Source organism: Phaethon lepturus, unplaced genomic scaffold, assembly GCF_000687285.1.
Source record: "Phaethon lepturus isolate BGI_N335 unplaced genomic scaffold, ASM68728v1 scaffold45406, whole genome shotgun sequence".
Taxonomy (NCBI): domain Eukaryota; kingdom Metazoa; phylum Chordata; class Aves; order Phaethontiformes; family Phaethontidae; genus Phaethon; species Phaethon lepturus.
In genome coordinates this window covers 12675-36005 of record NW_010549222.1, presented here as the reverse complement: position 1 = coordinate 36005, position 23331 = coordinate 12675, and the positions used below count along the sequence as shown (strand labels likewise).

At 42.1% G+C, this 23331-nt stretch overlaps 1 protein-coding gene across 1 annotated transcript in view; it reads right to left on the bottom strand.

Annotated features, from left to right (window-relative positions):
* Positions 1-3587: 3587 nt before the first annotated feature.
* PHRF1 (PHD and ring finger domains 1) overlaps positions 3588-23331 on the bottom strand; it is a 26636-nt gene continuing 6892 nt past the window's right edge. The window contains exons 6-17 of the mRNA XM_010290193.1: positions 21714-21811; positions 20990-21162; positions 16969-17098; positions 16507-16646; positions 15489-15676; positions 14589-14708; positions 11915-12069; positions 8231-11017; positions 7366-7517; positions 6573-6833; positions 5313-5441; positions 3588-4121 (exon numbers count right to left, since the gene is read on the bottom strand). Of these exons, the coding sequence (XP_010288495.1) occupies positions 3987-4121; positions 5313-5441; positions 6573-6833; positions 7366-7517; positions 8231-11017; positions 11915-12069; positions 14589-14708; positions 15489-15676; positions 16507-16646; positions 16969-17098; positions 20990-21162; positions 21714-21811 (4468 nt within the window). The 3' untranslated portion in view covers positions 3588-3986. The remainder of the gene's footprint in view (positions 4122-5312; positions 5442-6572; positions 6834-7365; positions 7518-8230; positions 11018-11914; positions 12070-14588; positions 14709-15488; positions 15677-16506; positions 16647-16968; positions 17099-20989; positions 21163-21713; positions 21812-23331) is intronic.

Genomic DNA, 23331 nt, shown 5'->3' with positions numbered 1-23331 from the left:
GGGACAGGGAAGGTGGTTAAGAGAGACTTTCACCCTTTGGGTTGCAGACCCTTTTTTCCCCCCTTGCGCTATGCATGACTTCGGGATCATTTCAGCCAGCAAGAAAAAGCAGAGGCAAAACACAGGAGCTGGCTGAACAGCGCAGACACAGTTGCTGCTTGAGCAGCTCCTGCGTCCTCTCAAAGCCATGGCACAAGAATCTTGGCTGGGCCTGAAGGCACAGGAAGAAATGGTGCCCACCAGACATTGACCTGCAGGCCAAGCATTCACGTTAACAACAGCTTTGCTCTCACGAAATCACTGAGAGCTCCAGCCGCAGATGCATCTACCCCAAAACCAGCAGGTTTCTGATCCCAGCAGCGGGCTGGCAGGGCAGAGCCGACATCAGGAGGAGAGCTGCTCTCCACATAACTCGTCCAGTGCTCCCTCAGCTCTCGACCACAGCTGGGGAGATGTGTTGAGGCCAGGGCTAGCGAGTTCAGACACTTCCTCTCTCACATCCTCCCCCCGCTCCAGATGCACGCTGTAATTCCCCACAGAGATGCTCCCAGTCCCAGGAGACTGGGCAAATAGCGCAGGGACAGTGGGGTTCCCTGCAGGACAGGGTGCACAAGAAGGCCGAGAACATCCCCCAAAGGAGGGTGTTTAGAGCAGAGAGGTTTGCAGGCGAGAAGAGTGCTGGGGGATGTGGGGTAGGGATCACATGATACTAGGACAGAACACAGTCCGATTTGCTTTCCTCTCCCTCGTTTCACTTCCTCAGCAGATGATGCCAAGCACAGTATCCCCTTGCGCAAGGCGCCCTGCTCAGGACCGAGTCATCATCGGTTCTCAGCATCACCGCCTAAACCTGGGACATGCAACGAGCCCAGCAGGAAAGCAAGCTTTCCCCCGCTCACAAACACGCGGTCTCTCCTCCAGCACCATCGGAGAGACAAGCCAAAGGGCTCCCACCACTGCTCTGAACCAGAGCGGTAAAGAGCTGGGGCAGCTACTCACAGGCTCCGGGCTGGGTCATGGCCCTGCAGCGTGGCACCAGCTGGATCCTCCCAGACACTCAGCCTCCCTGTTTCATTTCCTCCTCTGGTTTCCCTCCCCGCCTACCGAAGCGCTGCCTGGGAACCCCACCCTCTCTTTATCCATCCTCAGAGCAGCTCCCAACAACCCAAGCACCCCTGGACAGATACCAGGGCCATGGCTATGTCCCAAAAGCAGCTCTGGAGGTCACCTATGAGATGAAGATGGTGGCAGAGTAGCTCCCGAGTCAAATTCTTACAGCAGCATCCCTGCCTTTGGCTAAAGGAGCTTTTTGGTGTTACCACTGTTGCAGAGGAGGGAAAGAACACTAACAAGAGGTTATGCTACTCCCCAACTACTGCACATGTTGAATAAATAAGATTTCTTCCCTTAAAACAGGTGGCAGCATGTAATCCCAGGGTCAACCAGAAAAAAAAAAAAGAGAGAATGCACATATACTAGAAAGACTTTTCTAGAACATGCCAGAAGAGGCATTTTTAGCTATCTTTCTCATTGCTTCTGCAGTTTACAGTTTGATGGATTTCTTTTTAGTGGTAGACAGAATGAAGGCATGAGGATTCTTGTTCATGTAACTTAAGGGGAAAGCATGTGCAGAAGGTACAGTTTTCAGCTTCACTGCTCCTCCAGGCAGCGGCAGAGGTAACTGAAATTTAACAGTCCTCACTGTACATGCACTCCTAATATATCCTGCAACAGACTGTTCTTTACTGCTAATTCAAGGCTAACACCAACCAAGTATTAAAGCAGTGAATCAGTCTGAGGAACAAACCAGATTGACATTGTCTTCCTGGTCAACAGTGCAGTTGCTTCCATTATTTGGTCAAGCTTTGTTTTTTACCACCACCTACCCTTTTTCACTCATGAAAGCAGAGTATTGCAAAATTGTTCCTCTAATACATCCAAAGGTGTCCTATTTCCAGCCTAAGTGTATTCACAACTAGATCACATTCTCTCCTTCTTGTGCCAACAGTGCCATAAAAGTTTCTGAACTTTGTCAAGAAATCCATCAGCAGTGTATTTACAACCACACACCCATCTGCCAGGTATATATTCTAGCTACAAGTTTAGCTTTAAAACTAAAGCTTCTCTTCCAGCTATTCTTCTGTAGTCTTAGCGAGCCTTTGTTCCCAAATCTTCAAAGAAAGGCCTAAATTACCAATCCCTTATACTCCATTCAGGCTGCACTTTCATAGGGGAAGCAAACAGAGCCAAGGAGGATCAACGCCAAAACGCTCAGAGCTCATCCATAAATACTTGTGTAGGATGCTGGAAGATGGGAGTGAAGCATTTTGCCAGTCCAGACAGTACTGGTATATGGGCTTGTTTTGCTTAAATAAAAAGTCCCCAAATCAGCTACTTGGAACCACAGTCAAAATTACAGCATGCAGACAAAAATCTTATGCTCAAAATCTGTGGTCACTGAAGTTAGGAATGCCAAAAAGGGATCAAAAGTCTTGCTATTTTTGAGTTTTCCTGTGCTCACCGGGGTGGGGGAGGAAGAGCAGCAGTTATTTGCTTTATAAAACTCACCCCAGAGAGCCTGTTTTCCCTTCGAAGACAAGCAGCAAGACTATTTTCAAAGGTAGCAGTTTCCAAGTGCACTCTTCAGAGGTTAGGAAAGCCCCCACATAAGAGGTGGTGCTGCCATCTGGTCCAACAGGCCACATACATTTAGTCCCCATTGAAGGGAAAGCCAGTCTAAGTTGTTTGTAACTTACCGGTTTTCTCTTCAGCTTCCCTGTTAAATGTCTTCTCCCTAACATGGTTAGATGGGGGATGATGCTTTTTGTCAGGTTCAAGGGTGCTGAATATATTTGTAAGTAAGTGACTGTATTTCAGATGATAACTTACAAGATTGGTTGCTCTGCAGTACAATGCAGACAAGGAGTGCTTTTAAATAAAGCAAGATGAAGTCAGTATGTGTGCCAGACTCCTTTGCTTCGCGATAGGAAAAGCAGTCCTCCTACAGAGGGAGGAGGAACAATTACTTAGCAACTCCAGTTCTCTTCTAGAAACACAGTATTCCTTACGCGAGAGCCAAGCGTGCAGGTTTATACAGAATAACCAGGGCAAGAGGCAGCTGTAAGACAAACAAATGACACCTTCTATAGGACTAAAACCATTCAAAATAACTTTATAAATTCTGTCACATTTCTGCTTTGTACATCAGTTCAACCTTATCCCTCCAGCTTGTTACTGAAAATTCACAATGCTTACTTTTTGTTTAATTTTTTCCTGAAAGGCAGACAGAAAACCAGCCATCAGTGCGTTATTTACAGAAGTGCAACACAGCCTCCCACCTGAAATTAAACTTGTCACTAACAAGATACTTCCAACAGAACGTAAATAAACACCACAGCTTGAGCAGTGTTTCTGAAGTCAATTTATAAAGGTTAACTCATTTCTGTAATCCCCAAATGACAGAGCAAATAAAGCTTCGCTCACCATTGAACGGGCTAAAAAATACAACATTTCAAGTATTAAATCAGAAGTTTCTAAAGACAACCCATATTTTGATAAACAAACACAAGGGAAACAGTATACAGCTTTCAATATACTGTATATGAAAAGTGGTGTCCAGTTTCAAACTTTTAGCAAGACAGGTGCACAGCCCAAAAATGTGATCAAAGTAACCCTGAAAACTGTAGCAATCCGGGAGTCCCAAACTTTAATCTCTTCTGTGTTCCCCCTCAAATTACTCTGCTGGTCTGAGGCATTTGATTGTTATTTAGTTCTACATCTGTAGGTAATCAAAAAAACCCAAAACCCAAGTTCATTCCCATATGGAAACAATTCAAAAGAACATTCTGCCGATAAGTCCTATTAGAATCTTGCTTCTCTGCACTTTATTTTCAATGAGATGCAACTGCAGATCTATTATTCCCTCTGGCATAGGTGTTCACAGCCAGAATAAGTTCAGTCCAAGTCATGCTGGCTGTGGCTTGCTCTCAGTTTTCCACTTCACGTGGATCTTCACCATCAGATTTCTTATGTTTCCTCATATGTTTGTATTTTTCCACATATGCCTTCACCAGGTTAGCTACCTTCATAGGGTTGATCTCTCCACTTTTGCTGTGGCAGATCTACAAGGATTAGAAAAGGCACTCGGTGAATTAACAGTATTACAGCAGTTCAGGCAGACAACAGACAAATGATGGAGAAACTCTAAGCTTCCCAAAAAACCCAAAAAGCTTCCTAACCCAAAGCTTAAGAGGAATCGATTCTTCCATAGGCCCTTCAGTCTGATAGCAGGATATATAAAGCAGAAAACTCAACACAGATAAGAGTAATATTTTAATTCAAGTATTCCAGAAACAGCCCAGGACTTATCTGCTGAGCACCAACTGAATGCAGAAGCATCTCTGAAAGCAGAATTATTCATTTTTACTACAGGCTTTTCTGTCCAGATAGTTTTACGCAATATGTGGTAATCAAGTGTTGATTTCCCATTTTTCTGATGATTTTGAGGAAGTGATGCTCAGATTAGAAGAATCTGGCAGTTTTGAGGGCCCATTTTAAGATATGTAGGGTCTGTTCTTTTTTTCCCAAAGAACTTTATCAGTGTTCAGAGATGAGTTCACAGTTACTTCAGCAGCAATTGGTGTTGTTCAGCTCTCCTACAACCCACACTTGAGGTTCATATGGGTCACGTAGAAGACATGAAATTGCAGCCATTAGAATTTTGATTTATGATGGAATTTCTCAGTGATAGCAAGAACGCAGAGCAGGGAGAGAATACAATTCTCCAGGATATCATTTAACTGCCTTGACAACCATGTGCCTGCTGTAACTGTCTTTTTTAACCATGATCTGGTCATCATTAAGATTGGAGACAAAAGTCAACATCAGCCAAATTGCAAGGCCTTCTTCCAAAGTCCAGGGACACCACAGATGCTCAAGGAATTAAAGCACAAAGTATTTTCTCACTTTATCAGGAACAGCTTGATAATTCTGGCCGAAGTTCTTAATGAGAGAGATTTGACCATTCTTGCCCAAGACATGTATGATGTAACATTTCAGCTCAGGCAGCTTAAGATTAGCAGTGTTCCGGTGTACGCTATTTTCTAAAAGGAACAGTCTGACAGCTCTCATCAATGGCACCACTCAGTCCTGCTTAAAGCAACTATTGCTTCACCAGGAGACTGCAGAGTATGACTCAGAGTCCAAAGATCTGCTACTCAGTTACAGCATGTAATTGGTGAAGCTGGCAAGTGCAATCCAAAGAACTGCCACTTAACAATCTGCACAGCTCCTCCACTTCACTGTCAACTTACCTTTTGCACTGCTTTTCGAAGAATGTTCTTGTACTCCTCCTTTGTAATCTCCCTCTTCTGGTAAAAAGGTTTAATAGCAAGTTTCACTTCTTCCACAGCCCTTTCCTGCATGTGAAGCTTCTTCATGTACTGCACAGCAAAGAGAAGTTCATTACCTTGTGCTATCTTGGGAATGGTTTCTGAATCTATTTTTCTTAGAAATGGTCTAACAATGAAAATACTCATTTCACAATTTCAAGGACCCAAGTAACAGCTAGCCTCAAAGTGATTTCCTTTACTGTAAATTGCAGCCTTGAAACAAGTACCAGTTTGTGCTACACGGAACCCTTGTTTTGTGTAACTTTTACTCTATGTCTTAAAGAACGTGTCTTAAGCAAGTGACTACAATGTCTGCTTATTAATTTTGGTCTCTTCCTTCCCTTCCAACAGCCTTGAAGTAAACATACATCCATCCAAAGGCATCAGATTCTAAAAAGCAGCAAGTCATAGCTGTGAATATAAAGCTCCAGGTAGTTCTAAAGGCATTCTGAAAATTGCAGAGTTGCCTATAAATTAAGGATTACAGATGACATCAGAACATCTTCTACCAAAACAAGTTCATAAAAACTGCTACTTATAAATGGAGGCTTGGTGGAAAAAGTATCTTACTGTTTTGTTTAGTGGTAGAAAGTAAAATAATTGGCTAAGAGGTTTTTGTTCTTGTGTTAACATTCACTATGCTTTGGAGCAGATGGTCTGTACACAGCAAGCCCAGAACTCAGCAGTAAGGGACTAGCACTGCAAAATCTCCGAAGTATTTTGCTATCTTTGCATTTTCAGTGCTGATAAGCAGCAAGACACAGTCCTACTTCTGTACAGGACTGTTATGAGAATGATATTCATTTCAAAGCGGGAGGGGAAAGGAGAAAACTAGGTGTTCAGAGAAATATGGACATTCTGGCTCCTGGAAAGTCCCTTCCAAACACTCATGCAACAAAGTTTCAGAACTTTAAGAATGTATTTTAGATGCTTTAATCCCTCTCTGTCTTATTGTGATGAAGCAGTAGGAAGTAGAACCATCACACAGAGTAAATCCCAAAAGAATTCAAAGAAAGAATTGCCTGTTGCTCCTGGGTTAGCATAGTCAGTCATTAAAAACAATAGTGACAACAGGGGCTGGGAAAATATAGCACAGAGAAAGTTAAAAACTCTCGAACTTTAAAAGTTCAAATAAACAGCTCATTAATGTTATGCATTTGCTACTTCATAGCATTCACTCACTTCCTCATTTTTCATTTTATCCACTGGAAGTTTGGGTGCTTTGATCTTTTCTTCTGCATTTCCAACAGAAGCAGCTTGGATTCCTGGTTCAGATGCAGTCGCCAGGCTGCCGGGCTCTGGAGTGAGGCTCTGTCCTGCCACGCAGCCAAGTGCTGGAAGACTACCCTGCATGATAAACTGAACCGTGGGCTGGCTGACAGGGGCATAGGGGGGAAGGCTTGAGGGTAGAGGTGGCGTCAAAGGTATATTTTGACAGTACACCTGTGAAACAGATATAATTTTGTAAATGTTTGTACTTACAAGAGAGCGCATCGGATCAGGCTTTTCAGAGCACCTTTTATCTACCCAGGCAAGTAATTACTAGTTTAAATCAGGGAGGCCAACATCCCATCCCTCAGCTAGGTCTCTGTGCACCAAGAACTAGCACCTGCCCCACTCACCTTTTAAATGGCACAGACTGATGGCACGGACCAATGCCACCAGGCCAATTTTTACAGCCTGATCACCATCAGGGAGAAGCTCACAGCTTCTCAAACAGCACCATCTTTCCACAAGTTACTGCTGAAAATAGAAGCTGCATGTATAGAGCAGAATTAAAAGAAAATGTGCTGCTTCAACTGTAAGGACCACCTGAGAGATTAAATGATTAGAGGATTACTGAGGTGTATGTGCTATATGAAATGTATCACACGCAGAAGGCGGCAAACTCTGCCATGAGAGGAAGGTGTTGCACGAGGGCACAGATGAGGTGGGATGCCTTCCATGACACTTGGGTGCCAGAATAGGAACCAACCTGAGAGGAATCTAGATCAGGAAACATAGGCTCAGGAATCATATAATTGGTTGGAGGAGGCTCATTTAACTGCACCTGATTTAACGTCTGGTTCAAGTCCTCTGCTCTCCAGGCCCCTTCTTTTGCTCGCTGAAGTTTGTAAAACGGCACCCCTAGGTTCCCCAAGAGAAGGAAAAGAAAACATTTAAGAACAAAATAAACCTAACGGGTCAAAGATTCAAAGCCAATTATATTAAAAAAATAAATAAAAAGGATCTAACTACAATGCTAACTATAGCAGGATTTTGTTTAGCAGCCATCAACATTTTAAAGCTTCTGATAATAGAGGACTTGCCATCCCCTTGAGCAACTGCGTTTTACTGGGTATCCACCACAGTAACCAATGAGAACCACACAAGCAACTCTGTCAACACACATAGCACAGGGTCCCAAGCCAAACTGCTTCTAGCACCTTTGTCTTAGCAGGGCTCACAGGAGTGAGGTACAGAGATTTGTTACACTCCTTGGTTCCAAGAAATATTTATAAATTCTGAAGGCAAAGCAACCATTCTAGTTAACTGCAGAAAGGGTGGAACGCAGGCTGCTGGTTCAGAAATTGGGCTGCAATATGCACTTCATGGCAGAACAAGCTGCTGCTGGCTAGCTGATCTGTGCTCACAGCATGTCCTCTCCGATTCATTAACACAACTCCCCTCATGAATTCAACAAGTGCAAAATGTCAGATCTCAGGACAGGAAACCACAGGATCACCCCAGCTCAGATGACAGAGCTGTTACACTACAACTAGGTTTAGCCAGGCACTGAAACCCTAAGCCTTATACAGACTGCTTCAACTGCTGTTTGTTTTCCAAAAAGAGAGACTTACTTGGAGCTTTTCCAGCAGACAATATGCCGCTTTCTTCCTCTTGAAGGTTCCAGGTAACTCTTTTCACTGGTGCTTTTGATTTCAACACAGGACTCTGAGGTACCACCTCCAGATCAGGCTTACTGAAATGACCGGTCTTCTCATTTGACACAAGGCACTCATCTTTAACCTCCTTCACACAATCTGTTATTTTGCTTTTGAACGAGCTTTGAATTGGTGCAGCCTCAGTTGGAACATGCATGGTAACTTCCTTCTTTGGGGGTGGTTCCATCAGAGAAGGACATAATGCAGTATTTTCTATTTTAACTGTAATCTCAAGGTTTGTATTGCTACAGCTACCAAGCACTGCTGGATCATTACTACTCATTAATTGTGTTTCAGCAAAAGAATCTACATTGCCAATTGGAACACAAATGTTTGTGATCTCTGGCACAGGGAATGTAGTTTCACTGGTCACTTCCTGACAGATGGGCTCTACCTTTACAGTTTCTTGGGCCTCTCTCAGTTGAACCGGGGTCTCAGCCTGTATTTCCTCAAGTTTAATGTTTGGTTGGATGGTTATGGAAAGCTCTTCTAGTACTAGCTCCTCCTTTGGCTCTTGTTTGAAGGAATGTGGTTGCTCCAGGCACCTGGACACATTTTCAACTGGAGGCTTTTGATCCTTTTCTGGTGGAGAAAGAAGCGAGGTCTCTTTTGATCTGTGTTTTCTTTCTTTGGAACATGATCTTGATCGTGGTCTTTTTTCCTTTGATTTGCTGCTTTTGTGCTCCCGAGATCGAGATGCAGACCGAGACCGAGATCTCCACTTTCTCCTCTCCCGAGACCTGGATCTCGATCTCCTTCTGTCCCTTGACCTCAAGCTACTATCTTTATCATACCTCTCATAGCTTTTCTCTCTCCTGTGTTTCCGCCTTTTAGTTCTCTCAATGCTATCCGATCGGGAACGTTCCCTCCGCCTTGATCTTGATCGAGACCGTCTTTTCTTTTTCCTATTTTCATGAAACTCAGAAGTACTTTCAGGACTACATGAACGTGACCTAGATTTCCTTCTCTCCCTAGACCAAGAAGTTTTTACCTTTTTATCCTTGGTTTTATCCTTAGTTTTCTTTTTTTTAGATCGTTCGTGACTGCTAGAACGGTCAGTAGAAGACCTCCTGCTCTTGGGTTTCAATGTGTGTGTTTTGCTATGCTCTTCACCTGACCAAGAGGTAGATCTGGAGCTTCGGTCCCTTGAATGCGCTCTGTCCCTAGACCCTGATTGGGATCTCTTACACTCTTTGGCAAGTGCCTTTTTCCTTTTCATCTTCTTCTTGCTATGGGAGCTGGAGTTTGAACAGGACCTGGAACGTGATCGCCTCTCTGTTTGTTCTACCTTTTGGACTTTCTGCTGCCCATCATTCTTTGGGGGACTATCTGGTTCTAGTTTCACATTAATATTAGGTCTAATCAATTCTTCAGCATTAAAGAACACATTAGGGCCCTCTCTGCTTTCCTCTAAACACTCTGCATTAGAAATTTGCTTAACAGCAGATGAAGTGCAAGGACTGCTTAGAAAGTCTTCCTCATCCATATTGTCTCGCTCCTCTGTATCAGAGATCTGTTCCACAATCCTGCTTTCTAACACCACGTCATCATGAGACTCTATGTTACTAGATGGTACGTCAGAATCAGCCCCAGATCCAAATATATTTTCTACCATATAAGGGGTAAAACGACGGACAGTTTGAAATGTTTGAACTTTTGGATTTTCAATGGAAATAGTCCTGGTAATATTAGTTAGTGGGATGCCTGAGCCGAGCCTTTCAGGACTGCTGCTTGCTGAACTTGAGTCTGATCCTGTTGGCTCAAAGGGATCATATATTTCACTTTTGACCTGCTTTTTCTTAACTGAGAAAAGAGGTGAAGGACTCTCTTTCTGTTGCACTTTGTCATCCACAGGGCGGAAAGTGTTACAAAATCCTGGGTTAGACAGTCTGCTGGGATGCCCTGCGTTTCCAGGAATATTGATTTTAAAACTCTCAAAAGAGCTTGGGCCTTTGCTCCTTGAAGTGCCCAGTAGCGATGAACTGCTATACATGCCTGTATTGGTAGAAAAAGATGCCCCGCTTGTACACGTTTGTTGCTGAGGTTCCTTGGCATTTGACTTCTGACTTTCCACCTTGCTACCCTTTCCCGGCTGATTAATGCTCTCTTTGCCAGTCAGCTGGGTTATACAGGAGCTGGGGATGTCACAGCTTTGGCTTCCTGTGGGTTCTGGCTCCACCTGCTTGCTGCTGGTTTCCTTTTTAATCTTTGGTATCCTGGGAAGCTCAAAGATGTCAACCCTCTTGGGAGGTGGTTTTAAAGGCTGCCTCACTGTTACAGGTTTTGAGCCAGAATTCAAGTTACAGCTCAGGGGCTTTGAAGATGAGTCAGTGGGTGCAAAGTTTTTACAGTTTCCATTAAATCTGGGCATTTCATCTAACTTGGAGCCATGCCTGCTCAGAGTAGCTATATTCTGAGTCTGAACAGACCTGGGTGTCATTGAATATTCTGATTTTACAGTCGCCTTTTCTGATGTAGTTTGTGCAGGGGTTGCTGCAGGCTCAATCCTGCTCCGGGAGGGTGAAGGCGATGAAAACAAGCTTGAGGAGGAAGGTCTGGTGCGAGTACTCAGCCCTGAAGAAACTGAAGGTCCAGCAATGGAGCTGCTTGCTGTAGTCCCTGAGTGCACTGTGCTCAGTTGGGTGTTCTGTCCTGAGCCATCATCCACTCTCGAGTTATTTGCTGATTTTCTATGAAGTGGAGCTATGACATACAAGCAAACGATTAAGCTTTTCAGTATGTATCTGGACATTTTCCCCCAACATTAAAAGAAGTACTGGGATAATTATTTTAAGTTCCATTTTGGTTTGCAGACATACCGCACAGTAACAAGGCAGTCCAATAGTTCTTTTGGTCAGATGCTCAATGTTTAATGCCAGACAACTGCATCTTTGAGGTAAACACTAATATTTAGGAAATAAATTATTCTGTTCTGTAGATATCACCAGATTTGTATTTATTATCCTGTAGCTGCTGATTGATAAAAATGACTAAAGCAGAGGATGTTATAGGTACTTATCTTAAGAATAAAGCTCTAAGTTTCAATTTGAAGAGATTCCTTCCAAATTAGACCATGCTAAGGGAAGACACAGCTGAAGATGCTAGCACGTATTCTAGAGCTCTACATTTACAAAGAAACTTCTTGCCAAAGTCCTCATCAGGGCTCTTCAAATCAATGTACAGTTCACATAGTTCACAGCTAACCCAAACCAATGTACAGTTCACAGCATGGCAGCAATGCATGACAAATGCCAGAAGAATTGGGTACTAAGGTATCTCTGCTCTATCGACTCCTCCATTTTTTATAAAAAAGCATGAAACTACAGCACAGTACTTTTGAAAGAAGAAAACTACCTATGAAAACCAAAATCCTCCAGTAACATCTCAGCTCTGTAGTTAAAACAGCAACAAGTAACACTATTTCAGAGCATACGTAAGAATCTTATTAGAGAGATTACTGCTGGCAACTACTGACTCTATCCTATATATTCAAATGCTCAGTAAAAGCATCCCTGATTTTGAAGCTATGTAGTCTGTCGGACCAGGGCAGACATGGATGAAACAAAGAGGCTACTGCACTATGAAGTGCCAAACCCTTACCCGCCTTCTTTGCCGTCAGCGAACCATCTCTGTTGATGACCACATCTGAACTACTCATCATGAGAAAGCTCTGTCCAGACAGGATACTTCCCAACAGATCAGGCACAGGAGCAGCTTCTGCTTCTTGATCCGGACTCAAGGCAGGTACACTGCTTCTGCATGTTTCAGAGGGGTTATATTTCCTTTACTCTTACAGCACTTGTTCTATACACACACATTACATTAAAAAGAAACCAAAATCAAGGGCATAAACAGAGGTCAGCCAGGGAATTTCACTTGTAGTTTTGGCTTCACTAAAGTCATTCAGCCCCCATCTCTCTCTGACAAACAGAAGTTGAAGCTTTTACTGACTTCCCACAGGAACACCACAGGATAGGAAAGCACATAATCATACTAGACCTTTGGTAAGCAAATGCTTTTAATCTTATTTAAGAGTGGTGCTCACTGTGTTGTGTATCTAGATTAACTTTCCAGTGCATTTAAGATGCATTTTTGAAGCATAAACCATTGTTCAGCACTTCAGAGGTGTTTCCATCCCAGTTGCCTCTCTTCCCCTCACCAAATCATGAGCACAACTGTATTCCTCAGGCCTACACTGCTATCTAAAAAAATTGATGTAGCTTGAACCAGTGTTTAAGACCAGTCCGAATACACATAGGTGCCTACTGGTACGGTAGCCAAGAGCATGGCACGGGAGGAATTACACTGAAAAACAACAGCAATGCTCCCATACATGGGATAAGACAAGCACTCCGCTTTATGCATTACTCTGTCTCATGAAAATGGTTTAACTAAGTTCTCTGTTGTTGAAATATGGACTGAAAACGTTTGAGTGTTTCTGGTGTTGGTGGGGCTTTTTTGTTTTTCTTTCTTTGCTTCTGTGTTGGTGGGCTTTTGGGGTTTGTTTGGTGGTTGTGTTTTTTTTTTTAAAACAACAAACTTCAAAAGGACCAATGGACCCAGGTCTTCAAGAGAGCTACACTTCATTTCTGTATGACAACAAAGCAAGCTTTCACAGAATCACAGAAACACTAGGTTGGAAAGGACCTTCAAGATCATCAAGTCCAACCATTAATCCAGCGCCACCATGTCCCCTAGACCATGTCCTGAAGCGCCACATCCACACGTTTCTTGAACACTTCCAGAGATGGCGACTCCACCCCCTCCCTGGGCAGCCTGTTCCAATGCCTGACCACCCTCTCGGTGAAGAAATTTTTCCTAATATCCAATCTAAACCTTCCCTGGCTCAACTTGAGGCCATTTCCTCTTGTCCTATCACTAATTACTTGGGAGAAGAGGCCAACACCCTCGTCGCCACAACCCCCTTTCAGGTAGTTGTAGAGAGCGATAAGGTCTCCTCTCAGCCTCCTCTTCTCCAGACTAAACAACCCCAGTTCCCTCAGCCGCTCCTCATAAGACTTGTGCTCCAGACCCCGCACCAGCTTCGTTGCCCTTCTCTGGACACGCTCCAGCACCTCAATGTCCTTCTTGTAGTGAGGGGCCCAAAACTGAACACAGTATTCAAGGTGCGGCCTCACACTTTCCAAACATAATGTACACCAAAAACCCATAACAACATACAGCAAAAAGACAAAATGAGAAGGCTAAGAGAATTGGCTGCCCAGAACGGACCAGGAAACTCATTGTAGTCCAGGCAAACCAAGCCTTCAGAAAAGGTGAGTTTCAGCTAAACAGTTCTACCTTCTAAACAATGTGCTACTCAAATAACTCTGAGGATATGCAAAGCTTCCCGAAAGGCTTCCTTCACGATTGAGATGGGAAAGGTAGATAAATATTCCAAGTTATCACAGAAATCTTAATCCTGAGAAATCGACCTTTGCCATAAGCCAGATGCATTAGAGGACAGCCATGTAAAGCTCTCATGCCCTTAATCATTTAAGCTGAGCTCCTTCCATTTCTCCTAGTCCTCAGCTCCTTCAGCCTTGGCAGTTTTCTGTGACTTCATTGGTACCTGCCTCAGTCATTTTCCCCATCCCTTTTCTTCTTGACATACTCCTGCTCCGTGTGTCCTACCCCTCTACACTGTATCCTACACCCCAGTCCTAAAAACCAGCTGTGGCTGCTAGTGGTTTGGATGCACCCAGCAACATTCCCTGGCCCTGGCTGGCACAGGGGCACACAATCTGCACACACACAGACATCTGTCAGACAGCAGCAACTGTTAAATTCCAGGATCAAACAAAGAGTTTTCTCTCAATTTTCTGAGCTCCAACAAATAGCAAAGGAATTGGGTGAGGTGGGTATATCTATCATCTCCTCTTCTGGATGTGCAATTAGATTCCCTGGCACCCTCAAGTAAGCAAGTGTTTTTGTAAAGGTTAATGAGACTGGGATTTAAAACATACTAATGGGGTTACTAAACAATCCCAAAACAGAAAGCAAGAATAGCGAGATTATGGTGGAAATACCAATTTGGAATTTCAGTGCAATAGTAAGCTATTATGAAAGATTAAGTGTGTGCCTTTCAACATAAAAATGCATAAAATACTGTGGTTATTCATCGACACATGTGCAGGCACATGCACACACACCCACTCTTTCAAGATACTCAGGCTAAGAAAAGAGTTAAACCAGCATGATCACCCAGTTTGGTCTTTTGTTAAGGTCAGACAATTAAAAAAAAAAAAACAACAAAAACTTGATGGATTTTTACCTGGCAAGTCCCACAGAAACAGGTCTAGCTACAGGACGGTGAGACCTCAATGCTGACTGGGAAAGAACTCTCCTTTTGGCACTCACTGGTGAATCTGGATTTGCTGGAACCTCTTCGTTACTGTGGGTAAAACACACACACAAAACCTGAAACTGTCTGAATGTTTTTCATGTCAAATAGATGAAGTAGATAATACTACTAGGACAAATATGGTTACAGAGCATCGTTTGTTTTATTATGATGCATTAAAAAAAGGTTTGTGCAATATACTTATTTTCTGTGGCTAGAGCAGTATAACTCAGCCACCGAGATTCAAATGTAAATTTTTATTTTTAAAATATTAAATGGGTAATTACTTTTTATGAAAGGATCAAAAAAGAATTATCCAGTGGAAAATCAAATTTCATCAACAATAATTTCAGATGTCCTCTCCCCAAAATCCAAAGAGTGACACAAACTATGGCATAGTAAGATTACTCCTGAATTTAAAGTGTGTGGAAAAGGAGAAACATGAAAGATTCCACAGGTCCATTTAATTCTATGTGAAGTCACTGTTTATTGTATACCAAATACAATAGCTACCTTCACTTAAAATAAATAAATAGCAAATGACTGATTAAGATCCAACTCCTTCAGATTATAGCCTTTGAATAACCTCATAGATCTTATTAAAGGTTTTTCATGAGGTTTATTATTTCAGCAAACCTCTTTAAAGAACACTGATTCTTTAAGAGCTCAGCAACTCAGCCAAGAAGGAAAGAAAGAACAGGCCAATGTGTTGTTATGAGTTGTGTATCCAAAGCTGTCTTCAGATGCAAGATTTATACTCTGCAAAAAGTCACATGTACAAACAACCTGACACTTGTGAAATTACCAGGTCATAATCCAGAGATATCATACCTTTCATAAGGATCCAACTCATATGGATCTCCAAACACAGACAGAGAAGCTGCACCAATATCTGCTCTCATCAGACCAAGTGAGGGCTCTGTTGGTTTGTACATGGAAGGAAGTGAGGCCCCACGCATAGGTTTACTAAGACCAAGAGTTCTTGCAATACGGGAGCGAGTAGTAACCTCATTTTTCACCTGCACAGATAAAGAGACTGGGTTATTTGTATGTTAGGGCAGGTACGTACCCCGGGTTTAAAGCCACAAATTCTTCATTTAGGCTAAGTGCAGTCATCAGGTTACTACCATTGCTAGCAGAAGTGGTGTGCATTTATTGTCTATATTTGTTTTAAAGCATTTATTAAACTTCTAACTACAGCCTATATGTCACTTCATACAGAGACTGCATGTATCAGACTTAAGTGACTAGGTAAGTTAAGTTTCTAAAAATCTTTAATAATGCCATTCAAAATTGTCAATTCCTTATTAAAGGCTGGAGGAACAGTTCTAGCTGTAGGATGTAAACTCTAGTTAAGGTAGCTGAGGATAAATGTCAAGCTGGTGCAGAATATTCAGTATAGTTCACATGAGAACACTATCCACAACTGAGGAATTTTGAGCCCTTACAGCTGATTAACTGCAACAACAGACACAAACATCCATCGCTATTAAAAACAATAGGTGGTGGCAATTTTAACTGAGCTTGCATTAGTACCAAGTAAACACTACAGCTGAATGGCAAGGCATAACACAAAGCCTGCAGGACATGCTTTACAGTGTGATCCCTGCAGTTCAGGTAACAGGATTTGTCAGCAAACCCAGCAGGCCTGCCTGCAAGTTGCAATTCATTTCCATGTGCAGCATCTTTCTGGATATACTGGACACATCCTGCACATACTCCCACCAGAAAAAAAAAAGTGATCTGCTATCACTATGAGACAGTATTTTTTCCATTGAATCCTATGTTACAGTGCTTTTACAGACAGCTGAAAAATGGCTGATAAATGGTTTCACTGGTAGAAACTCACATGTGATCTTACTCTCATCTTTTTCCCCCTTCTCTTCTTTATCAGTCGCTTGTGTCTCTTCAACTGTGTCCCTGAACTCTTCTTCCCAGCAGAAGATTTTGTGTGAGTTCTTTTTTTGCCTCGTACTTTCTTCCTCCTACCTGATGGGACAAAAGACAACCAAGTATCTGACTAAGTGCTGACACTGCATTTTACCCTGTATTCCGCTTTTCATTTCCCCATGGCACACAAAACAGCTCAGAGAGCTGCAACAGTATAAAAAGTGAAATCGTTAGGATTTATTTAAAATATACTTCTGGGCAGAGGTGGTATGGGAAAAGAAAATGCACATGGTATACTTCTGTACCTTCACAGATGTGGCAGCGTATAGCTGATATAGAGTATTTTGTATGATTTGTATGTATCTTCCCAAAGCTTTTATTCTTCCGGATGGGAACCACAGAAGGTATATGATAACCTTACCTGTTTTTCTTTTCTGCCTAGTAGGACCCCGCTGTGTAAGAGGACGCTGGTAGATGGCTGTGTTTAGGCCTGCTACAACTGCCTCAATTGTTTCATCCAGAAGAGAGGACATGAGGTACCTTGGCACGTGCTGCATTGGGAATTAGAAGTTACATGATAAAGGTATCTAAAGGTCAGCAACAAGTTAGTTACAGAAGCATTTCATGAAAAATGGATTTGAGATTTGAATGAGACGCACTCATGTCACCAAGCTGCCAGTTAAGCAATTATGTCACCTGTTGGCTGTCATATTAAGGAGAATATGACCTTGCTCTTCAGTCTCTCTTAGTATGACAAGTCATGGTTAGCCTAACTCCAGCTCTTTAAATGAGAACAATCCCCGAGATAGACACTTGCTCTATGAAAAAGTTCACTTAAGAACTTTCCCAAATCCATCTAACTGACCTCTGGCTCATCATGCAGCGAAGTGCGATGAGCAAAGACTGAAAAGCCAACATAAGTACAGGTCCCCTGTCTTAAACTCCTCATTCTTTAGGTCAGATTTATCTATTGCTGTGAAACATGTCCAGAGGCAGCATTTCAAACATACACCTCAGGGAATTCAATGAAAAGCCAGGTGAGTCCTCCCACTCCAGAGTATTACTTCATTGCAATATGCAGGGGCTGCTCCTACAAGGTTCAAACTCCTTTTCCTCTCTATACTCAAGAGGCAACCACATTTAAACATACACATTTGAAGCATACGTATTCTGAACCACCACATCAGAATGTGAACTCAAAGCCTCCTTGCTGGGTAAACATAGCACAGGTTTGTTCCTTCCTTTGGTTGCAAAGATGTTAAAAGTAGGTTTCTCTCAACAATTATGTTAGGTTGGCCATGCCCACACCAACCATATTCCTAAAATGTCATAGAATGGTTGGGTTGGAAGGGACCTTTAAAGATCATCTAGTTCAACCCCTCTGCCATGGGCAGGAGCATCTTCCCTACCCCCTCTCCTTTCTTCAAGCAACTACAATGCATCAAGAATTGATGAAGTTTCATATGAGCGTAGCAGATGCAAAGATGCACCTGTTACAGATTATTCACCATGCTTACTTTCTACCAGAGCATATGCATCAGATCCTTGTATATTTACAAAGTGTATATGTGGCACAAACACTAGAGGAGAATGGCTTTAGAGTATCTTGCAGTGGCAAAGAAGCGTCAAACTGCAAAATGTTTGAAAATAGAATATGCCAACAGAAATATATGCTTCAGATCACCTTACTATGGAAGTAATTTCACCAGGCTTCTCTGTTAGTGTCACTAATGCATGCTGCAAACCATTTCACTGAGCTAGTTTTATTAGGACACCATTGTTTTAAGTATCATGGGTGCCAATAAATACTACATAAGGTTCTCTGATTTGGAGTAAGGAAAGCCCTGAAAATTAGCCTAAACATTTATTTTTCTAGAAGGACTTAAAATAGTGCACCACTAGTTTAGGCACCTACTGAACAACAGATGAATTACAACACAAAACTGCTTGCCCAAATACTAAAGCCTTCCAAGGATCCGAAATCAGCATCTCTCTATGCTTTGAGGACAACAGCTTACACACTCCTTAAACAGTGGAATTAAGCTTCAGTCAACTCAAGGTACAAGCTAGAATAAGATGCACTTTTATTCAGAGACAAAGGGAATAAGTAACAGTGCCTTTCTAGGTATAGTTTGTAATAATCTCTGCAGATTGAGAAGTGGAGCTAGGAATGGCTTCTTGAATGGGAAGAACTGTGCTCCCAGGCTTATACTACTGTGCAACAGTCCCCAAGCACCACCTCTCTCATCTGCAGGAGACAGCTACCCACTGTTTCTAAAACAGGTACGGAAAGAAAAGCACTAGCAGCTACCTTGCACAGCCTTTCACCTCAAACAACACTCTTCCACAGTTATTTTTTTCCACATATAGCCCTGACAACTCAGATGTGATTGCTTAACAACAATGCATCAAATAATTCATCAAGTTCTTCTATATTATTACTCGTTCCAAGGTTGAAATAAAAAAGCCTAGGTTTGGAGACAGGTAGGTTGGCAGCCAAATAAGATGACTTCCACCATGGAGGACATAATGAATTTAAGGACTGCTAAAACTCTGGGGAGTCCTTAAGTCAACATGAAAAACAACATGCTAAAAACTTAAGGCGAGCTAGATCTTCGTCCATAGCACCTATTTCAAACTGTACTTACTGCTGTAATTCCCATCATTTGGGATTTGCTACAAATTTCTCTCCTCCCACTTACAATGACTTTGATGAGAAATTTAACAGGTGAATTCTGGGGAGCTAATTAGTAGTAGATTGTTCTTCCCAACCAGCAAGGAGGTAAGATAATGGAAAAATTCCACTTTTTCCCCCGCCAGATTTTAGCATTTTGGTTTGCTTCCCTTAAACCTGTCTTTATTTACCTTTGTTTCTTCTGCCTGAAGTTACAGCATATAAAACTGTAGCTCATGAAGCTGAGGCACTTCACAATCTCCAGTGCATTTCGTTTTCCTTTCTCACCTGACCTTTACAACTGGAGTACAAGGGAAAGCTAGTCTGCCAGACCTCCTACCCTTCAACTCAGTCTTTTCTCAGTCTGCACTTCACACTCCAAGGAAAGCCTTTATAGTAGACCCAACCTGAAATCCACAGCCAACTGGCCGACTTGAAGAAATACTTAAGTTTTATCCTCTCTTCCCTTCTCCCTCTTCTCCATATTTTCCTATCTCTGGAAAAAAACTGATTTAATACAATCAAAACCAAAATGGCATGTTACTGACAGATGAAACCAAGTTTATTTTCATAGAAACACGGAATAATTCAGGTTGGTAAGGTTCTCAGGGTGTCCCTCAGAAGGGTCTGACCTTTCTGTTCACTGGTCAACCCTGAATTCAAACCAGTGTGCCTTTCTTCAGGCAGGTGCTGAAAGCCACCAAAGATAGAGATTTCAAAAACTGTCCAAGCAACCTATTCCCATGGTTGACCATCCCCAGAGGAAAAACAGTTTTCCTTATTTCAAGTCAGATCCTCCTCTTCCTTTCGAAAGTTGTACAACTTCACACACTTCTACCAAATTCAACAGCAGCATTAACAAAGAACCAATTAACACATCATTAGTCCCATGGCAGTTATTTACAGGCTCTGCTTCCACACTAAGTCACCATATGCTCCTGTACAGTTTAAGGCTTTTTATATTTATGCAAGTGACAGGTAGACTGCTTTGGCTAAAACCAGAGGGCAAAGCAGGCAGGAGATCCCCAAATCTGAAAGTTCTCAGTCTGCAGCATACTAATTGTTACCTAAAGGATCGTAATTATCCCAGCCAACAGAAACATCCAGAAACATCCTAGCTGCAGTCATCCTCAGTAAACAGTTTAATGAGTAAAGGATTTGAGGGACCTTGGGTATTTGGGATACTTTCTTGCATAGATTCTCTGGTATCTGTTAATGTCATTGAAATCACAGTCACATCATTGAGGATACTAACATCTGGGTTTTTTCTCTTCACCAAGAGGCCGATTTTCATCATAGAAGTCTTAAACCTTTTCAAACATAGAAACCTTAAAAATACTAATTTTTTTTCTCCAGTTTGGCTGAAGGTGGCCAACAGGTTCTACTGCTATGGTAAAGGGGGTAAAAGGATAAACAAGCAAATACACAAATGTCAAATAAACATGCCCTCTCTCTGCAAAAAAGCATGGTAAAAAAACATCAGAAGTGGTGCATAAACTGTGCATTAATAGCCACTGGGAATAAAAATACAACTTTGCTCACAGCTGAGGTGATAAAAATGCAGATTAAGAGAGGAAGCTACCACAGATTTCAAAATAGAGAGTCTTGGTCATGTGCTGCACTGAATTTGCACATGTTCTACATCTCAATTTAAAAGAACTCTACAACTACTAACCATCATGCTATGGACAGTCAACACAAGACAGCTGAGCTACTTAAGGGGAGGACTTATTTCAACTCTTCCACAAGGCCCTTCCAAGGCTCATACCTGAATTTGTTGCGCTGTTGTTATCCGGTTTCTGTTCACTGTTGCCCTAACTCGTTCGCTCTGCCGAGTCCTGGCTATAGCTCGGGTTCGGACGTGTGGGCGTAGCCTACTGGTGGTAGGAACAACATCAGCCATGAGAGCAGCAACCTCTTCTTCACTGACATGATCTGTATCTTGAAAGAAAAGATGCCCAAGTCACTTGTCTTTCTACAGGTGAAACCATTTCAAGAATTTTGGACAAAAAAAAAAATCAGTATTCCCTCTCTTAAACCAATCACCTCCAAAGGCAGACTTTATCCTCTCAAAAGGAAATGAGCACAGACACCACTGCTTCAGCCTGTTACACAGAAAGAAGATTTTCTAGGTAGCAGAAATTGCTGCTACCTTGGCAATCTCAGGTCAGGATACTAATAAATTCTTTCCAATGTAACACAATGCAGTTGCACTAAGGTGGTGGGCTTCCCTCAGGCAGGTTAAAGAATGCTTGTAAAAAGCAGCTCCACATGTTGGAACTGCAGATGAAAATCTTAATAAACAAGATCATCTTATCAGTCAACAGTTCAAGTTAGTCAACTCTTCAGGTTCAAGACAGAATGCCTATCAAAACAATTATTTAAAACAGATAAAACCAGGAGTTAAACATCTCTTCAAAACAGCACATGCTTCACATAATTTAAGTCAGAGGAAAAATATTCACTTTCAGTGGATACCACAAAACCCTTACCTGCAGCAGCACTGACACCCATGGGGGCACAGGCTGGACAGAACCATTCATCTACAGGGACTTCACTCAGAGGTGGATTAAGGCATTCCATGTGATACCTTGAGAAAGAAAAAAAGGTAACAAAAATCTGTGTGCTCCTTACCAAGGGAAGGGAGCCTTTTACCTCTATCCACCTGCTACATAAGGCCGACACATTTTCTTAAGCTTGAAACTAAGGTCCATGCATCTGCTTTCACCAAGCTTCAGAGAAACGATGCTACCTTACAGTTATATAAGGGTCTTCAACTCTAGATGGTATTTTGATCACTTTAGGCTGAAAAAAAGCTCAGAACAGTGAGCATTTTTCCCTCACCATGTTGTGTATCACTTGCTCTTTGAACCTAAGCTGCAAGAAATGTGCAGAGACAAAACTGATGGTGGCAAAGAGAAAGGAGAGAAGTACTGAGGTGCTGGCAAGACAGGCAATCGGGAAACAACATCAGTTTCCTGCAAACCAACATAGTATTAACATTACTGGTACTTACGAACATTTTATTTTGCATGACTACACACAGGTCAACTGCAATGCCTTGTTACGTTGAATAAATGCATTGCATCCCATGTATACTTGCTATGATTAAGACAACTGGTGATAAGGATTTCTGCGTAACTGCACAAACTAGATTACAGGGCATTGGTCAGCCACTGGCTTCATACCACTGCTTGTAGAACGGGAGACTAACCACACTGACTTCCAAACACCACCTGACTGAGAACTGTGCGCATCCTTATCAAATCTCAAAGAGAAAGAAGAGAGTACGATGTTCCCTTAGGTAGGCCTTTTGAAATGTTCTCTACTCAACAGGCTGAGCAGCTAGACTGAACAGTCTCACCAGCCACTTGCAGAGAAGCTACACAGGAAAGCCCTTCAACATTACCCAACTTGGGTTCTGTAATTTGTTCAATTCAATTTTCAGCAATTAAACCTCAGTCAAAGCAACATGTCTTAGTAGCACAAAATTTTTTAAGCAACTCATGTTCAAGTTACACTGCTAACAAGAATTAAAACAGATTTCCCAAGTAAATTAGACGCTTCCCATGAAAATGAAGTGCTTAGACCAAGTTCCCTAGGCAAGGAGAGAGACCACAGCCTTCAAGTAAGAGTTTGAGCTTCAATTTAGCAACATTTCTATGACCTACTTTGATTCTTTTTCTAAAAGGGGAAACCCTACTGTTATTTCTGATGTAGTACAGCGTTTAACTCTGAGATAAATAAAGGAAAAAGAGTGAAGCGCTGTTTTACCGTCCCATGCCAAAATTCACTACCTGATAACATATCTCACTGCCTGGCCATGGAGGAAGGAAAGAGAACATCCAACTTCTGCTCTAATTCCATTTTATAGCAGTACAAAAAAAACACAGAGAAAATACAGCTGTTAATCCACCTTCCACCCATCACCCCAACTTCAGATTGTGTCTTTCAAACCTGTTCCCAACCACACTGTGATAAATTCAATTTGCAGCTAAACTGTCAAAACCAACAATATTTTATACTAAAATATATGAATTGTCAATACAAAATGGAATATCATGTCCTTCTTGTATGAAAGACTACACCTTAGCAGATGAGATTTTACAC